This window comes from Sciurus vulgaris (genome assembly GCF_902686455.1).
Source record: "Sciurus vulgaris genome assembly, chromosome: 1".
In the NCBI taxonomy this organism is placed as follows: Eukaryota; Metazoa; Chordata; class Mammalia; order Rodentia; family Sciuridae; genus Sciurus; species Sciurus vulgaris.
The window spans coordinates 122,898,928-122,917,340 of record NC_136461.1 but is presented as its reverse complement, the minus strand read 5'-3'; the positions used below and the strand labels follow the sequence as shown (position 1 = coordinate 122,917,340).

The 18,413-nt window shown below is 40.9% G+C and overlaps 1 protein-coding gene across 3 annotated transcripts in view; it reads right to left on the bottom strand.

Moving 5' to 3' along the window:
- Window positions 1-1,399: 1,399 nt before the first annotated feature.
- FCRLA (Fc receptor like A) overlaps window positions 1,400-18,413 on the bottom strand; it is a 38,283-nt gene continuing 21,269 nt past the window's right edge. Inside the window, exons 1-5 of one of the 3 annotated variants that reach the window (XM_079106178.1) lie at window positions 8,721-8,843; window positions 5,333-5,485; window positions 4,592-4,858; window positions 3,410-3,694; window positions 1,400-2,569 (exon numbers count right to left, since the gene is read on the bottom strand). In XM_079106178.1, the coding sequence (XP_078962304.1) occupies window positions 2,286-2,569; window positions 3,410-3,694; window positions 4,592-4,858; window positions 5,333-5,485; window positions 8,721-8,799 (1,068 nt within the window). In that variant the 5' untranslated portion in view covers window positions 8,800-8,843 and the 3' untranslated portion in view covers window positions 1,400-2,285. Of the gene's footprint in view, window positions 2,570-3,409; window positions 3,695-4,591; window positions 4,859-5,332; window positions 5,486-8,720; window positions 8,844-18,413 lie in introns of those variants that run through there. The other 2 variants (XM_079106176.1, XM_079106177.1) reach the window with 2 other exon arrangements.

Here is an 18,413-nt window from a genome sequence, read left to right as displayed (position 1 = left end):
AATGATTATGACATAGTATATCTTTGGAAATATGCCCAGTATATTGACAATTGAGCCTCCATTTCTTTTTTACATCTGCCAAAATCATGACATGTCTCTGGTAATTTCTTGGAATCCCACTCATACACACAATTGTTAATTAGCCCTCTCAAACTATAGTGGTATTTTGGAACTCCACCAATTCCCAACTGCCTCCTGATCTTTCCCCTTGAAAATGCTAGGAACCATCATAAATCATTAGCATGATTCTCTTCCTTTGTTTCTCTGTGATATAATCTAGAAGGATCATGTGCATGTATTTTGTAAATTGTTGTAGGTTAAAACAGTACAGAATTAATGGCACGAAGAAAATCTACAGTGGAAAATTTCATACCACCTAACTCAGGACAACAGGATACAACGAATTAGAACAAATTAAAAAAATTAAAACCAAAAAGATAGATTCATTGGCAGAGGCCATTATAACATGGTGTGCTAACGCATTGACCAAAGGGTACTATAGAATCTGCCAGGCTAGCTCTCATTGGTTGAGAATGTATAATAGTAGTCCAAGCATAGAAAAAATATTAATATGGTGCCAAATAGATTTATACATATTTAAAAAAAACATTTCAGAGATAACTGGGCGCTATGGCACATGCTTGTAATCCCAGTCACTCAGGAGGCTGAGGCACAAGGATCACAAATTTAAGGCCAGTCTCAGCAACTTAGTGAGGCTCTATCTCAAAATAAATAAATAAAGACATAAATAAATAAATAGGATTGGAGATGTGGCTCAGTGGTAAAGTGCCCCTGGGTCTAATTCCCAGTACCAAGTATATATATTATATATATCAGAGATAAATGAATTAAAACAATTAATAATCTAGCAATGCTATGCAGTGTTATGCTTGATCATATATTTCTGAACCCATAAGATTCCATAGGAAAATTCAAAATACCCTATTCCAATTGTATTATGACTGTAAGTGTAACTACTGCTCCACCGAAGTCTAATCCCTCTGTAGACTGAAACACTATCTTGAATATGCTTTTTTTTTTTTTTTTTTTTTTTTTTTGGTTTGGTATCAGGGATTGGACCCAGGGGTGCTCAACCACTGTGTCACATCCCTAGCCATTTTTATTTTTTATTTTGAGAGTGACTCACTAAATTACTTAGGGCCTTGATAAATTGCTGAGGCTGGCTTTGAACTTGCAATCCTCCTGCCTCAGCCTCCTGAGTTGCTGGGATTACAGGCATGGGTCATTGTGCCCAGTTTGAGAATTCCTAACATAGTATAAATTCAGGCATGTAGCAGAGGTCAATGCTTTAGTTTGATTGGGATGTTAAAATAAAATACAATAAACCAAGTAGCTTATAAACAACAGAAATTTATTCTCACAGTTCTGGAGACTGGGAAGTCCAAGCTTAAGGCAAGAAAACAGATAGCATCTGGTAAGGGTTCACTTTCTGATCATAAACAGCACTTTTTGATGTGTCCTCATGTGGCAAAAGGGCAAGCTAGTTCTGTAGGGTCTCTTTTATGAAGGATTTAGTCCCAATTGCAAGGGTTCTGTCCTCATTACCTAATCATCTCCCAGTGGTCCCTTATCCCAATACTATCTCCTTAGGGATTAGGATTTCAACATATAAATTTGGGGGCAAATAAGCATTCAGACCATAGCACCAACTAAACAGTAGCATGTAATTAATACTTGTTTTAGGAGATTGGGAGGGGAGGGTAATTAGAAGGGGGAAAGTCTCACTCCCGAGTCTAACATCTGACTATCATTAGGCTGAGGTTTGTCAACTTTGGCACTGTTGGCAGTTTGGGACAGATAATCTTTTGTTGGGAGGGAGAGAAAATCCTGTGCATTATAGGATGGTTAGCAGCATCTTGACTTCTCTGTACTAGATGCCAGTAGCATACACCTTACTTTTGCCCTGAGTGAGGACCAAAATGTCAAGGGAACAAAATTGCCCCCTTTGAAATTGCTGTATAAAACCCACTTCCGTTCTTTCTCTGCAAGTCACCAGATTCTGGTCTGGAGAAGAGAAAGAAATTCCTGACCCAGAGAGAACACAATGATGGTGTCATGTTGTAAGAGAATAAACAATTATAGCTAAACTTCACTTATTGCTTCATATAAATGTATTTATATGCCCCTAACTGCATTGTTCTTATAAGACACTGGGGACAATTCATAAAACTATTTATGCATGTGTGCAGAACAGAAAGACTAAAGTAGAAGAAGTTGGATTTATTGGGGGTGGGTGAGCCATATCATGAATGAATAGTGCACTTTCATTTGACAGGAAACTTTGTGGTCTTAGGCTTCAGGTGGCCAGACAAGTCCCTCAGCTCTATGACCAGGTGACCAAGGAGAGCTCTTACATCCTGCATGAGTTTGAGAAGAATGCTCATTTGGTGATGCAGGTGGGGATCTGGAGAGGAGAAGCCTGGATGCTCAGAAGAAGGGGTAGATAGTGGAGGTGGAGACCCAGGGGGCTCGGTAGAAGTAGTTTCTGGAGCAGCTGGTTTCTGAGAAGCTGGATTCAAGGTGGGAGATGTGGCAGATCTGGAGGGACCTGAATTATAGGGCAGAAGGCACATACAAGAATTAAAACTAGACCTATTATCATAGTAGTCTTTTTTCACTCTCTGAAATGGTTATCAGAAATCTCAGTGACAACAGGCATTTGAGGACTCTAGTATCCCTCCTAATCCAAATTTTAATCTAAAGATTGGCTATCTGTGTCCAAACATCTTTAGCAATGAGGCCTAATCATTAGATAGACTATTAACCAATGTTTCCTTATTTAAGGCAGAATCTAATTCCCTGAAGCATGGGTATGGTAAACAATCCTAAGCAATCTCTTTATTATGTATGACATTAGTCTAAGTCTTCATTCTTGGTCCAGCTGTTTAGGTTTTCAAGTACATCTATGTGGGTCCCCTAAGCCACCTTCTCTTTTGGATGAGTATCACCAGTTCCTTCTATTATTTTTCATCTCACATGGCTTCAAGCTTCTTCATCTCACTGAACAACTCCTCTGAATGTATTTCAGGTCAAGTGCAGTTTTCTTAATGGTAGCTCCCAGATTTTAACCTGGACTTTATCCCTCATTGTAAATGGTATCCTCATTCTAGAGATTATATTCCTATAAATGCCCAGAGATGATATAAGGAACATAAGTTCTATGGGGCAGTGCACACAGGTCCTAGTTTGGTGCAGTTGGCACCGTGGTTTGAGGGAGAAGTTCTCCATTTGTGCTTTCTTCCATTATCAGGTACTCTGGTTTATTGTTCCCATCTCTTCTTTGTCCCTTCTTCACCTTCCTACACTGAACACCAGCCCATGGATCCAGTCATCCTGTACTCATTTCCCTGTTTTCACATACAAACCAAAGAGACCCATACACACTTACCCTGCACCCTGATCTCTAGCTGGGGACTCTGTTTCCAAACTTGTCCATCTTCAGTGGTTGCCTCACACCAGTAGAACCCAGAGTGCTCTACTGAGGCTGTAGGGACCTGAAATTCTGAGGAGAGGTCCCTGCTGCGCATTGTCCTTCCATCCTTGTAAAAGGAGAAGAGGAGATGGGTGGCTGACCTCTGCAGGGGCAGCTTTGTCTGACAGCTCAGAGTCACGGGGCTTCCCTCTTGGGGTTCAGCTGAGGGTGAGGCTCTGAGAACTGGGGCTGTAAACAGTTCTGAGGGAAAGGTAGGCAAGAAAGAACTCAGTCATTCTATATTCAAGTAGAACCATGAGGGGCAAAGCAACCAGATCATAAGTCCTTTTCTCCTTTTCCATCAAAAATGGGCATTTTTAGAAAGATTTCACTTGAACTTTTTTAAAAAATATTTTCAGTTGTAGATGGACACAATACCTTTATTTTATTAATTTGACTTTATTTATTTGAGGACTGAACCCAGTGCCTCACACATGTGAGGCAAGTGTTTCACCACTGAGATACAACCCCAGCCTTCCACTTGAACTTTTGTTTTGTTTTTGCAGTACTGGTGATTGAAACCAGAGCCTATAACTAGACAAGTGCTCTCTCTACCACTGAACTATATCCCAGAGCTTCTTAAAATTTTATTTTGAGTCTGGGTCTTGCTAAATTGCCCTGGTTGGCCTCAAACTTGTGATCCTCTTGTCTCAGCCTCTTTATTTATTTTTTGCTCTATTTAGTTTTACATGATAGTTGAATGCATTTATACCTTATGAGTACCTGGGATTACAGGGGTGTGTCACTACACCCAGTCCCATTTGACCTTTTCGAGTTCTCTCACTCTCTCTTCAACTAGACAAAACTAGAAAAGATCCAGAGATGGGCTAATGGGACAACAGTCCAGACACCCGATCTACAAATACCAGAAAGCATAGATCTGGGTGGTAGGAAACACTGAACTCTGGGTAGGGTTGATGATTTTAAAAGGCAATGCTGCAATATTGACCCTCCTGAAACTTAAATTGGGCATTTGCCAGCAACCTGTTCCTCAAGGCTTTAATGATGTTTCCACCTCCACACCAAAGAAAAACTATTTTGGGCTCCCCGTCCCTTCACACTTGATTTTGCCACAGCAATGCTACCTCTGGCTCTTACCTTGGACTGTGATAGCCACAGTAGATGCTGTTTCTGGGCTCCCTGGACCAGGACTTCTAAAGATGGCACTGCAATGGTAATGCCCGCTGTCTGCCTCTTGCACCACAGCAATGGAGAATTCCCTGTTTGGTCCAGGGGGACCCAGGGCTGAACCATCTCGGTAGAAGGTGATCTGAGTCAGTGGCCAGTCTTGCCAGGCCCGGCAGCGCAGAACCAGTGGATCTCCTTCAAATATGGGTGCAGCTGGACCTTGGAGGATCAACCAGTCTGGCCCAGAAGAAGAACTGAGTGTCACCCACTATCTCACTTGAGAATATCCCCAGTGTTGCTCACAACAGACTCCCTAAACTTTCTTTGAGGGCCCATTCATATAAATTCTCACCCCTTAATACCCTCCTGTAATGCTTCTGCCAAATTGTCCTAGCAATGGGAGACCCTTTTCTCCGTCCCTGGGACCCCCTACTCCCAGACTGTACTGGTAACTGTGGAACATATTTTTGCCTCCAGTTTGAAACTTCCAGTTATGGAGTTCTCACCACATCACCTTGACCTATCTCTTACCTCCATGATAGATTTAGTGTGAGACAACTTCTCTAAGGCCTAGAACTGAGAATCTCCTGGTTTCTGAAGATGAATCCTCAACCTATGGCCAGTTTCCTGAGTGGGTCACTTTTCTGTGAGTGGGCTGTGGAACTAAAAGAAGGGGTTTGGGATATTGGTCAGGCCTTCCCAGGACCTCACCATAGGACACGATCAGATGGAAGGGTTCACTGAAAGTGTAGCCTTTGACCTGGAAGTCACTTTCCCTTGGGTCATTCAAGTCATCATCCATGTGGCAGTCACTCTCCTCAGTGCTGATAGGTCCTTCACACCGCAGAGTCTCAAAACTGGCAGCTGAAAAGGGTATGTCCCAGGGAGAACCAAAAATTGATGGCAACTTAGAGAGAGGGAACTGGAAATTGCCCTCCACTAGAGTTCCTCCTCTCTCCTGGGGCAATCATCCTTTTCAGAATGAGAATAGGAAAATACCAAAATCTTTTTTCCAAGAAATTCTCATGGGGGTCTCTTGGATGAATGGTTTTGACCTTGGTTCCCTGGTATCCACGTGCTCTCAGTGAATGGACTGTGGCATGGGGAAGAGGGAAGGGAGAGAATGAAAGGACGGTGAACCCACCGGCCTGGCATCTACCTGTTGGTGCAGGAAATCAGAGACCAAAGACAACCATGATCCCAGAGCAGGCAGGCACAGGACAAGAGGGAAAGATGAACATCAGATTCTGACACTCACTGGGTATTTACCATTTGCCACTCATCACTGGCAATTTTGTTTATTATTTTATTTACTTGTCACAGACTTTCCAGATATGTGACTTCATCTCCATTTTATAAATTTTTCAAAAAACAAGTTTTGAAAAGCAAATTAATACACCCTGAGTTTTAAAAGAGAGTAAAGAATAGAGCAAGAAAGTCAGGCGTGTCTGAGTTCAAACTTAGTGTTCTTTTTACTTCACTGTGCAGACATGGTCTAATTCAGTCCTCAGACTTCCCCTGGGGACTTTCATCCATATTACCATCTTCTCAAAATACACTTGGCTCTTCAACCTAGATATGCTACCTATGAAAGAGTTTTCAGTACCTAGCAATGTCTCTCTTCCCACCTTGCTCAGGACTTCATTTGTTCAGTCATCTCTACTTTAATAATCTATGCCTCTTAAACTTTCCCTAGCAATGGTAGAGTCCTTTCTCTCTCCTCCCCTCCACCTTGATCCCCTATTGCCAGACAATACTGGTAACTGGGACAATTCTTTGCCTCCAGGTTGAAACTTAAGAGTTATAGATTTCTCACCACATTTCCTTGACCTATCTCTTACTTCCATGATTGACCCACACAAGGTAAATGCTATTTCTTCCAACTCTGAGACTTCTTGTCTTTCTTAGTCTCACTCCCCCTCTTCCTGCCATGTGGCCACTCATACATGCTCACTTCTTTACTCCATCCTTTGCTGTCCCTTTTGTCTTTGTTCTTTTCCACTCCCAAAGACCCAAGATTCTTCTTTGATTTTGTAACTCCCTTATCAAGGCTCCTCTCTATTTCCCTGTTCTCACCATATCAGTACTAGGAGTTTTCTTCACATCCTCCTCAACACCCTTCACTACTCTGCTACCTCTTTTCAGTTCCTCCCCTGTCACTCCACTGAACTCAGGCTTCTCTCCTTTTATCCATTTAAAAAAAAAAATCTTGTTGGGTTACCAGGCATTTTCACTCAGTAAATCTTACGTGGCAACAAGTATTATCATTCTCACTTTAGAAATTAGAAAACTGAATTCAGAGGTATAAAAAGGGGCTTTTTCAAAGTGATGTAGAGCTAGCTACTAACTAGAAGAAGAGCTTGATCTCAAGTCTGAAATTCTTGTCACAAAACAAAAACAAAAAGAGTATTATCTCTGCCCCACAAATAGCTCTTAGTACAGTGGGAGACACAGGGATATGAAAAGATTATTTTAGCAAGAGGAAGAGAGTAATAAGAAAGAGTCCAGGCAGCCATCAGGACAGAAAGGAGGACTCAAGAAAAGCTTCTTGGAGAAAATGTGACCAAGACTGTCCTTCAGGATATCTAGAAGTTTGTAAAGGTGGAGCCGACCAGAGGGCCATTGAACGAGTTCATTTCAGGCAAAGACAGCAGTATCTGCTAAGAAAAACCCTGGAGACAGTAAAGAGTCTGGGTGTGCATGTATAAATATGTCAAGAGGGATTTATCAGAGCGTAAGTTGTGAGACTTAGAGGGTGACTGTAGAGGCTGAAGAGTCTGAACATGTGCCAGTTTTGGGTGGACTTCATGTGCCATGATAAGAAGTTTAGGCTGACGGATTTTAATTTTAGAAGCCTCTGTGGCTGCAGGGTGTAGAATTGAAGGACACAAGGCTGAGTGAGACAAGATTAGTTAGGAAGTTATTATAATAGCTCATGTTATATATAATGAGGGCTTGTCCTAGGACAGAATTAGTAATGTTTCAGGGAAGGAACTGACTCTAAGAACAGCTTAGGAGGTAACATTTGTCAAATTTGATGATTGATCAGATAAACAGAAGCAAAGAAGGAAGAGTTCCAGGTTGTCTCTTGGATTTCAGGCTTGGAGATCAAAGTGAATGCTGGCCATTAACTGAAGTCAGAAAGAGTGAAACAATGAGTTAGAAGAAGTGGGGGTCAGGAGGACAGATGCATTCATCTCTAGCTACCTCTGGGACACATAACTAAGTGTGTCTTGTATGAAGATTGATATTTGAATGTGAAAATCAAAAGCATGATTAGTGTTGGAAGATCTGATTTGGAACTCTTAAATATACAGTTATTATGGAAAAAGTTATGCAGACAAGCTCATGAAGGAGATTTCATAAAGAAAGAAGATTGGAGAGGCAAGGATGTAACTAAAGGAACATTCATGTGTAAGGGAAAGAAAAGAAAAGTTCCAGAGGGCCCGAAAGAAGTACATGAAGTACAAGGAGAAAATGGTGACTTGGAAGTCAGGGATGTAAGGAATGCAAGAAAGAATAAGTGATCAACGGTACTCAGTGCAACAGAGAAGTCCATCAGGATAAGAATGGAAAAGTGTACAATGATATATTTGATATGGATGGAGATTTTTGTGCCCTATGCAAAACTGATTCTTGTGGAAACCAAACTACAAGCATTGAAAAGTGAGTGAGAAGTGAAGAAGCAGAGATAGCCAAGTGCAGACTATTCTTTAAAGAAAATTGTATCAGAAAAGAGTTGAAATTGTATCTAGAGAAGACATTGTAGTCATAAGGAAAAGACCTGAAGATTTTTATATTCATAAAGAACCATTCAGTCCTATACACCAAACTCCCTCTCTCTCTCTGTCTCTCTCTCTCTCTCTCGTACTGGGGATTGAACCCAAGACCTGGCACATTTTCTAGGCAAATGTTCTGCCCCCTGAGCTATACCCCCAGCCCACACCAAACTCTCTTATAGCCAGGCTTCTTATCCCACTTAACCAATTCTTTGGAGGGCCAAAGTTGGTCCATGTTTCTTATGTTAATTTGTTTTGGGTCTTTTCCCAAAGTCAGGCATATCTCCATTCTCCTACCAACATTCAAACATTTTACTTACCCACCAGCAAATTAGCTGCCCAGAGTAGAGCAGAGGGAATATAGAGGACCCAGGCCATGGGGACACAGCCCAGCTTCATGGTGACTGCATTTAGGTCTCCTACAACCTGAACACACTGATTTTCTTCAATATGAAACTTCTCGAATTAGAAAAAAGGAAGTAAATCTAACAGTCTCATCTCCATGCACCTGTTGTCAAGTTTGTGATTGACTTTTATCATTAGTATTTGGCCAGGTTATTTCTGGTATCCATTTGTATTCTTAAGATTGTGGATAAATCATTACTCTATGTAAATGTATGATTACACAAATGGTACACCTCTACTTCATGTACAACCAGAGAAACAAGTTTTACTCCATTTGTTTACAATAAAATAAATAAATAAAATAAAAATAAAAATAGAAAAAAGATTGTGGATAAAATGATAGCATGCTCAATTGTTTAACATTCCTCCAAAAAGTTCAGAGACCTTTTAAAAAACATGTAATTATCTGTTAATCAAATGGCCTTCATGTACACTCTGGGAAAAGTCAATATAATAATCATTTATTTCACTGGTAAAACAACTGAGAATAGAGAGTGGAAAATTGCTTGAAGAAAATCATTAGGAAATCAATGATATGAATTCAAGTGCCCTGTTTCAACCTTCTCCAAACCTTACGTGTTTCTAGTGATTACAAGTAGCAAGAGAGAGGAAAAATGATTGGTAATGGCACCAAGGCAGGTATCAGATTAATTCTTAGTAGGCTCTGACCCATTCAAAGCCCAAACAAATTGGTACACAAATTTTTCTAGACTCATGTCTCAGTTCTCTGTTCCTGCAGTACAACATAGGCTGTTCAGTCTCAGTGGAAATCTGATTAAGGCAAGGAAGAGTCCCCTGGGAAAGAGCAAAGGAAAAAAGAAAATCAATTTCCAGAGGCCCCAGAAATAAGCCCAAGGCTCAGGCTCATAGCCAAAGCTCAAGCCACTGATCCTGAGGAAATTAGAGACAGGAGACATCTGATAGCTTGAGAAACTTAAGACTCCAGAATAAGGGCAATATGAAGGTTACAGCATCCCTCTTTGGCTCTAGGTGGCCATATATGGGAATCATCATCCCTGCCTACAAATGTTTGCTGTTTGAGACCTTCTCAATGGCAGAGCCCACTCCTCTTTTCATAGGACTACATTCTTCCCCATGCCAGCTCATAACATGCACTAGGGCCCCATAGGTTATTCAGAAATGAGATAAACCATCAGAAATAGGGACAGGCAGTCTCACTTAAAGTCAAAAGGAGGGACAGCACGACCAATCAGTTGTGCAAAAGCCACAGATCAGAGCAGACACAAAAGCAACGTGGGTATGAGAGAGTAGATCTTCCTCAATCTAAAATAAGTATTTAGAATAAATTTTCCATTATCTGAGAAGCATATGTTTTTGTGCAAGTGGCCCCAGGGAGTTCAGAAGTGGTTGAATATGGGTGTGGTGAAAGGCAGTGAGGCAGTAAGCCTGGCAGCTGATGTGTGAAAGACCCAGAAGCCTCAAACAGGAAGAAAAATCTAACCAGTCCTAATAAAAATTCAGTAAGCCAAATGTGTTTAGATGGACCCTAACAGTCCCATAGCACATAGACCTCAGGGACTTCCTTAAAATCGTGAAAATATTTTCTTTCTCAGGCTACCCCTTCTCCTTTACTGCCCTTCCCATTAGGCCTTACCTAGATAGAGGCATCATCTAGGTACCCTATACCATCTGCATCAGTTCTTGTGGGATCCCACTCTCAATGCAGAGGGCAAGGCCTCTGAAGATCTTTCTTGAAGATCTTCATAATCCTCACTAAACCACTGGGAAATTTAGCTCCATTTGACCCCGATGAATGAACTATTTAGAAGAAGTGTAATTCACTAGGTTAAAAAAATTGGAATGGCTGTGTATTTATGGAGACTAAGATTCAGTCTATTATGTTAAAGCATTTTACAATCCCATCAGCAGTGCATAAGAATTCTAGTTGCTAGATAGTTCAACAGTCTTTGGTATGGATAGTCTTTCTACTTTTAGCTATTCCAATGAGTGTATCCTGGCATCTCAACATGGTTTTAATTTGCATTTCTCTAATGACTAATGATGTTCATTATTTCATGTATTCATTTACTAACTTTATATATTCTGATGTACTATCAATTCAAATCTTTGGACTTTTAATAATTGGATTGTTTCTTATTATTGAGTTGTCAGAGTTGTCTTTTTAAAATTCCAGATACCTGCTTGTCATTTGATGTGTTTTGCAAATATTTTCTCTCAAGTAGTGGCTTCTATTTTCAAGATCTCCCATCTTCTTGGATAGGCAGAATTAATATTGTCAAAATGGCTGTACTACACCAAAAGTGCTATACAAATTCAATGCAACTCCAATTAAAATCCCAATGATGCACCTCATAGAAATAGAGCAAGCAATCATGAAATTCATTTGGAAGAATAAGAGATCCAGAATAGCTAAAGCAATCCTTAGCAGAAAGAGTGAAGCAGGGGTGTCACAATACCAGAACTTCAACTATACTACAGAACAATAGTTAAAAAAAAAGGCATGGTATTGGCACCAAAATAGACAGGTAGATCAATGGTACAGAATAGAGGATATAGAGACAAACCCACATAAATACAGTTTTCTCATACTAGACAAAGGTGCCAAAAATATGCAATGGAGAAAAGATAGCCTGTTCAACAAATGATGCTGGAAAAACTGGAAATACATATGCAGCAGATTGAAACTAAACCCCTATCTCTCACCCTGCACAAAACTCAACTCAAAATGGATCCCAAAAGACAGCAGTGTTCAGATGTGGGGCACTAGGGAACTGATTGGTGGCTCTGACCTCATCAGTGGATTAATTCATTAAGGGATTTACAATTTGAACTTTAGGAAGTGGTGGAAAGTGTAGGAGGTGGGACCTAGTAGAAGTAAGTGGGTCCTCGGGGCCAGTGCCCTTGGAACTGTCTTGTCCTGATATCTTGTTCTATGCTGTTTCTTTCTCTCTCTCTCTCTCTCTCTCTCTCTCTCTTTCTCTCTTTCTCTCTCTTTTCTGCTCTGCTATGCAGCTTCTATGAACTGAGCACTTTCCTCCATCAAGCCTTTCTGTCATGATGTTTCTGCCTCACTTCAGGCCCAGAGCAATGGAGCTAGCCAACCTGGAGTGAAACTTCTGAAACTATACACCAAAATGAATCTTTCCACTTTTAAATGGTTTATGTCAGGTACTTTGGTCACAGTAACAATAAGCTGATTAACATACACTCTAATCTATAGCCAATGTAGGTAAACAACTTAAGTCTTCCTTCCCAAATTTTCCTTATAAAATAAATGCTCTGATTTCTGGTCTGGCAGACATTTTCCAACTGCTACTTTGCCCTGATGCTGGTAATTATAGGAACTTGTTCCAGGACTCAGGGCAGGTTCTTTTTTTGGCTAACACTGACAATGACTCTAAAAATCCTTTTATTTCAGAAATTCCTCAATCCTAAGAAGTTTAGGTTAATACTTTTATTTTCGCACTTCATAAATGAACTTGAATAGTTTGTGACAGCTATCACAGAATTTGCCTATTTGTCAAATTTGTTAACACAAAGTGGTTTTGTTGTTTGTTTGTTTGGGGTACTGGAGAATGAATCTCCAGGGGTGCTCTACCACTGAACTATATCCCCAGTTTTTTCCATTTTACTTTGAGAAAGGTTCATGCTAAGTTGTCTAAATTGGCCTTGAACTGGCCTCATCCTCCTGAGTCACTGGGATCATAGGTGTAAGCCACCATTACAGGTGACATAAAGTGTTTAAGCCAGGCATTGAGATGCATACTTCTACTCCCAATGACTTGAATCACAAGTTTGAGGCTGGCCTCAGCAACTTAGTGAGACCCTGTCTCAAAATAAAAAAATAAAAAGGTCTGGGAATATAGCTCAGTGGTAAAGTGCTTCTGGGTTCAATCCCCAGTACAAACACACACACACACACACACACACACACGTTCTTTTATTATCCTTTTATTGTCTATAGCAATACTGTGGCTATTGAGTACTTTCATGGCTTAGTGAAGAGCTATAGAGTCTGTAGAGATATCATTCATCTCATTCCTAAGATTCAAAAATGTATTGCAACACATGAAGTTATTCTTTACATGTACCAATTTCACTCACAGTTAAAATTACAGAATACAGATCCAGAAAGCATGACGAAGATGATTTCAGTTCTCCCACACACCAGACCTCTCACCCTATAGTCTGTGCTCCAGAGTGACTCCCAGTTCCTAAAACAAGCCAACATTTACCCTTAGTCCCTAGATGTATGGGAATCTCATCTCACTACCACATGGGTCTCATATTCCATATTCCTGTAAGACAGTGCCCTGAGTTATTCCTTCTTGCGTGACTATTGGCAGTAAAAAAGAAAATTAAGAAGCTTTATGGAGGATAGAGTCCTGGGCTCTTTCCACTGAAAACCAAAACTGCTTGAAGTTCTTGGGTCATAGACGATCTTTTTAAAATGTATTTTTTTTTTTAATTCTGTTTGTGATGGTTTTACAGGTTTGTAACTTTAGAGTTATTCTGAACTGGGATGTCACAGAGGTAGTCAGAGTCTGGTTTATTTGTGTGTTTTTGTTTTTAGCGGTTCTGGGAATTGAACATAGGGGCACTCTACCACTAAGCCACATACCCACCCCACCACACACACCCTTTTTAATTTTATTTTGGAATAGGGTCTCACTAAGGAGCTAGGGCTGGCCTTGAACTTGTGATTCTCCTGCCTCAGCCTCCCAAGTAGCTGAGGTGATAGGCCAACTCCTGGTGGGCAGGTTCTTGCTGGGGCTCAAGGTGAAGGTTTATCTTCCCTTTCTTTGCTGCTTTATTTGAGACTTCCAGCACAGGGTACCATCTCTAACTCTGAGTTCCCCATAGATTTGTTGATGTAACTTGTTAATTAGCTGAAATAAGTCTCTCAATTTCCTTTTTTAAGTAGGATATCTAACAGAACCACTGACTTCTTTCCCCTAACATGTGTAACTGAGAAAATTAATGTTAATGACCTACTTCTAATTTGACAGAAGATCTTACAAGTATCTGTTTTGTGTAGTAATATAGAGATATTAGTTATAACATCATTACCCAGGCAACAATTTATTCATTTATTTCTTTTTTTAACCAGGGATTGAATTCAGGGATACTTAACTACTGAGCCATATCCTTAGACTTTTTTTTTTTTTTTTTTTTTTTTTTTTTTTTAAGTTGCTTAGGGCCTCTCTAAGTTGCTTTGGGTCTTGTGAAGTTGCTGAGGCTGGCCTTGAATTTGTGATCCCCCTGCCTCAGCCTCCCAAGTTGCTGGGATTACAGGAATGCACCATAACCTCTGGCATAGGCAAATTTTGAAATAACATAATTAAATAAAATCATAGGTTTGTTTTTAAAGTAATTTTCTTAAGACATGGCAATTCTTAAAGAAGTTCTACCAAGAAGTTCTGCTTGGTCAAATTTTACTTCCAAGGATACAATGATATTAATAGAACAAGTTAGTAAACAATTATAAATAATAACAAAAGTGTCTATATTTATTTTTGGTGCTGGGGACTGAACCCAGGACCTTGAGAAGATGTTCTACCACTGAGTCATACTGACCAAGAAAACAAGATTGATATACTTATCTAAGTCTTATAAACTAGTGGAAGTTTACCTATTATCAAATTGGATTCTTGAACCAGATTTATGATACAAAAGGATAATGTTCCCTCTGTTAACTGAAGGGAGATGAGATATCTCTTTCTGAGACTTCTTTCATTAATTAAAGGAAACTTGGGGCTGGGGATATAGCTCAGTTGGTAAGGTGCTTGTCCTGCAAGCATGGGGCCCTGGGTTCAATCCCCAGCACCACGAACAAAAATTTGCATTTTTAAGGTTAGAGCCTACAATTTTATTGTTTTGTACCACAGGCAAAAAGAAGTCCCATAATACTCAATAACTCAATTTTAGTGATAGAAATGACACAGAAATAAATAGGATTTTTCTTGGTAATAGCAAAAGGAGTTGCATGCCTGTAATCCCAGAGACTCCAGAATCTGAAACAGGAAGATCTGCAAGTTCAAGGTCAACCTCAGCAACTTGGTGAGGTTCTGTTACCAAGATTGGTCCTTATTCTGGATGCCATTCCAATTATGAGGATATGGTTTTGAGAAAAAGGAAAAAGAAGTTTTATTGCTTTGCTAGCAAAGGAGAAACATGGGGACCTCTGTCCCAAAGGCTGTGATTCTGCCCATCAGCAAGAATAGGGGGATTTTTTTTTTTTTTTTTTTTTTGAATAGGGGGATTTTTAAAGAGGCAATTCAAAGGCTGCATTCCATGTGTTCTGTTGTATTTGTAACTCACTTGTTAATTATTGTTTCTTTAGGGGGGCAGTACCCAGGATTGAACTCAGGGGCACTCAAACACTGAGCCAAATCCCCAGCCCTATTTTGTATTTTTTTAGAGATAAGGTCTCACTGAGTTGCTTAGGATCTCACAAATTTGCTAAGGCTGACTTTGAACTGACATCCTCCTGCCTCAGCCTCCCAAGCCACTGGGATTACAGGCATGCACTACCGTGCCTGGCAGTTTTCCCCATCTTTATCTTGTTTTCCTCATAAAACCTGACTCCTTGAAATCTTTTTATGTATTTCCCCTTAAAAAAAAAGAATTTGGACCTTTTTCCTTGTTCAGTTCCAGTTACTAACAGGGATGGAAGACCCACCAGGCACCCTGCTTTTAAAACTATTTTCTGTTCTGTTGTCTTCTGTTCCTTATTGATTATTTTCAGACTTTTTATTTTCCCAGTTGGTTCACACCTCCAAGCAGGAATCTGCTCTGCTGGGGTACTGGTGTTGAGAATAGGGAGATATCTGTGCAGCTACCTGTCTTAATCACCAGGACGCAGGCAGTTGTGACTGCACCCTCAAGAGCTAATACAGCACAGATAGGACTGCTGGGCCCCCGTGCTTATGGATGTTGTTAAGAGATATTTGTCTGAGGAATGTGCAGCTGCCTAGAAACCTTATCTATCAAGGACAGGAGGGCCTAACCCCGACTCACCTCCTGCATAGTTCACCCCTTCCCTCCTCCCTTCTTCCTCTAGGACCATTCAGTTCTGGCGGGACCCAATGAGAATCAAATAGATTGGCAGGACCCAACCAGAGGAGGACTAATGTTTAGCTGTTCAAATGTTAACCAATAACGTTACAGGTCTTTGTGTGTGAATGCTTGGAAATCTCTTAAACAGAGGGCTTTCTCGCCCCTCGGGGCCGCTCCTTACTCAGCCATTGCAATGGTCTGAGAGGCTGGTTGTGGTCCAGGCTTGAGCTTGCAATAAAACCTTGTTGTGTGTCTTGCATTACCGTGTGTGTACTTTGATTCTCTGGGGATCAGTCGATATCGGGGACCAGTCAATATTGGACCCTAACATTTGGGGGCTCGTCCAGGATAGACTGGTCTGGCTCAGGCCCAGGAGAGACAAACAGCCCACGGTACCAAGGTTTCTAAGGAAATTTGCCATGGAAGGAGGATTGGCCACCTCCTGGCAGGACGTAAGTCCTGGTTAGAGTTTGGGTGAAAATTCTCGTATGGTAGAAGGAAAGGGTTGCGAGAGACCCTGGAGGTTCCACTGTCGAAAGTCGTGGGAGACATCCCTGACGATCAGGAGTTGCTCCGACGTCCCCAGTGGACGCTGTTTGGGTGGCTGTTTGATAAGGATCCTTAAGTCTGATTCTGGTAGTGTGAATGAGAAGGGCATTGCGCCTGTGAGATTGGTGTGGTTGACTGGCTGGTGGATGTTGGAGAGTCCTGTGAAAATTTGTTTTACTGCGTGTATTGCCTCCTTTGTTCTCTTCGGTCTGCTTGGTCCTTTTAGCCTCATTATTATGGGACAGGCTCAGGTGACTCCTAAGACTTTCCTCCTGAGTCACTTCTCAGAGGTCTGCACCAGAGGATGGAACTTTGGTGTGGACCACCTAAAGGAGGGTGAATTTGCTACAGTCTGCTCCGCGGAGTAGCCAATCTTCACCAAGATCTATGCTGAGCGAGGTAAGCTTCTCTCTCCGTGCATCCCACATCTGTTTGAGGTGCAGCTTTCTGTCTCTTCATTTTTGGAGGGTAAAATGGGCTACACAACACTCCTGCACATCCACTCCCTGGATGCTCCCCTTCCCTTGCCAGTCAGACATAGGAGTTTAAACTGTAGGATTAAGACCTGGGACAATTAGTATGGAAATGCCCAGGTTAGCCGTCACTAGTCTATCTAGAGTCTCTCTCTTACTGTTCTTGTGCTTAGATGTTTTCACTGTGTTCTCTTTAAGCTGCAAGAGGGAGGCATTTAAACTCAACCCCTCCCATGAGACCCTTCAAGAAAAGGCACAAGAGCTGGCTTCAGTTACATGCCCCACCCCAGGTCTCCTTCTGTGGAAATTTTTACCGGAGACACAGTGCAGGACACATGGCTGTGACGTAATGACTCACAGAAATTCCCCTCGAAGCACCAAAATATATCAGATCCTAAAACCTCTTCGTTTGTCGGAAGATAGGCTCCCTTTGTCCTCCCTCAGGTCCCCTATCTTAGGCTTAGGGATACTCATTGCAGACTACTTTACAGTCCTTCTCCTTGTACCTGAGAGATTTGTTTACTCCAATCCCCCTAGGCAGAGAGCTCAGCAGCTCCCAGCTTGCAGAGCAGGCTTAAGGTGAAACCAAAAGACAAGAAAATGACCCCTGAGGCCTTCACTTCAAACATTGTAACTTCTGAGGAGGAGGAGACAGACACTAATAATAACAAAGGCCTCCTGCCATCTGCCCCTCCCCCTCTGTACCCTTGGAGTACCCATGGCAGTTAGCAGCCCCCCATTCCTCAAAAGTAGTGGGAAATAATGTTTCATGATTTTCTGCATTCAAATCTAACCTGATTTCTCAACCAGGAAAAAAAGGGTTAAAAAGTCCTAGGCAATTCCCCCTGCCTGGCCTTGCAGAAGCCTGCATTGGAATGCAAACTGCAGCAGTCTCAGCAGGAGGTGGGGGGGGGGGTGTGACCTGAGACAGAAAAAAAGAAAGGTGTCCGGTTTAAACTCCTGGGCTGCTACACAGAACTAACTCATTTTCTAGGATTCTTGTTTTGTTTTGTTTTTCTTTAATGCTGTATTTTTGAGCTCATAATTTTGATCCTAGGTACCTAGGTTAATGATTTTTTTGATCAGTTCTATTTTTATCCAACTCTAGAGTTATTTTTAAACATCTGTTACATTCAATGGAGATAAACATTACAAGGCCTTTGCTTTTGTGTTATGTGTATATGTTATTGTTTAAGGTTGTATTGTCTATGTATGTAGCCGACAAAATTGACATAGATAATAAGTGTGCATAATATTAAAACTTTAAAAATGGATCCAAATACTTTTATTCACGTGATTAAAAGGGTTCAATTTAAATTGGGTAAACTAATAAAAGTGCAATGTCTTTAGAAATAACTCTCAAGTCTCTAGGTGGTCAAACTAATGAAATGTTGATGTTAAACAATGTCTAATATCAATTGTTTCCAGGACTTTTCTTCAACAGGAAAGAGACGGCAAAAACTGTTCAGGACACTTGTCTGATACCTTGTTTTTTTCAAAATAAGTAAATTAAATTTAACATGTATGGGACTACTCAAATGTGTT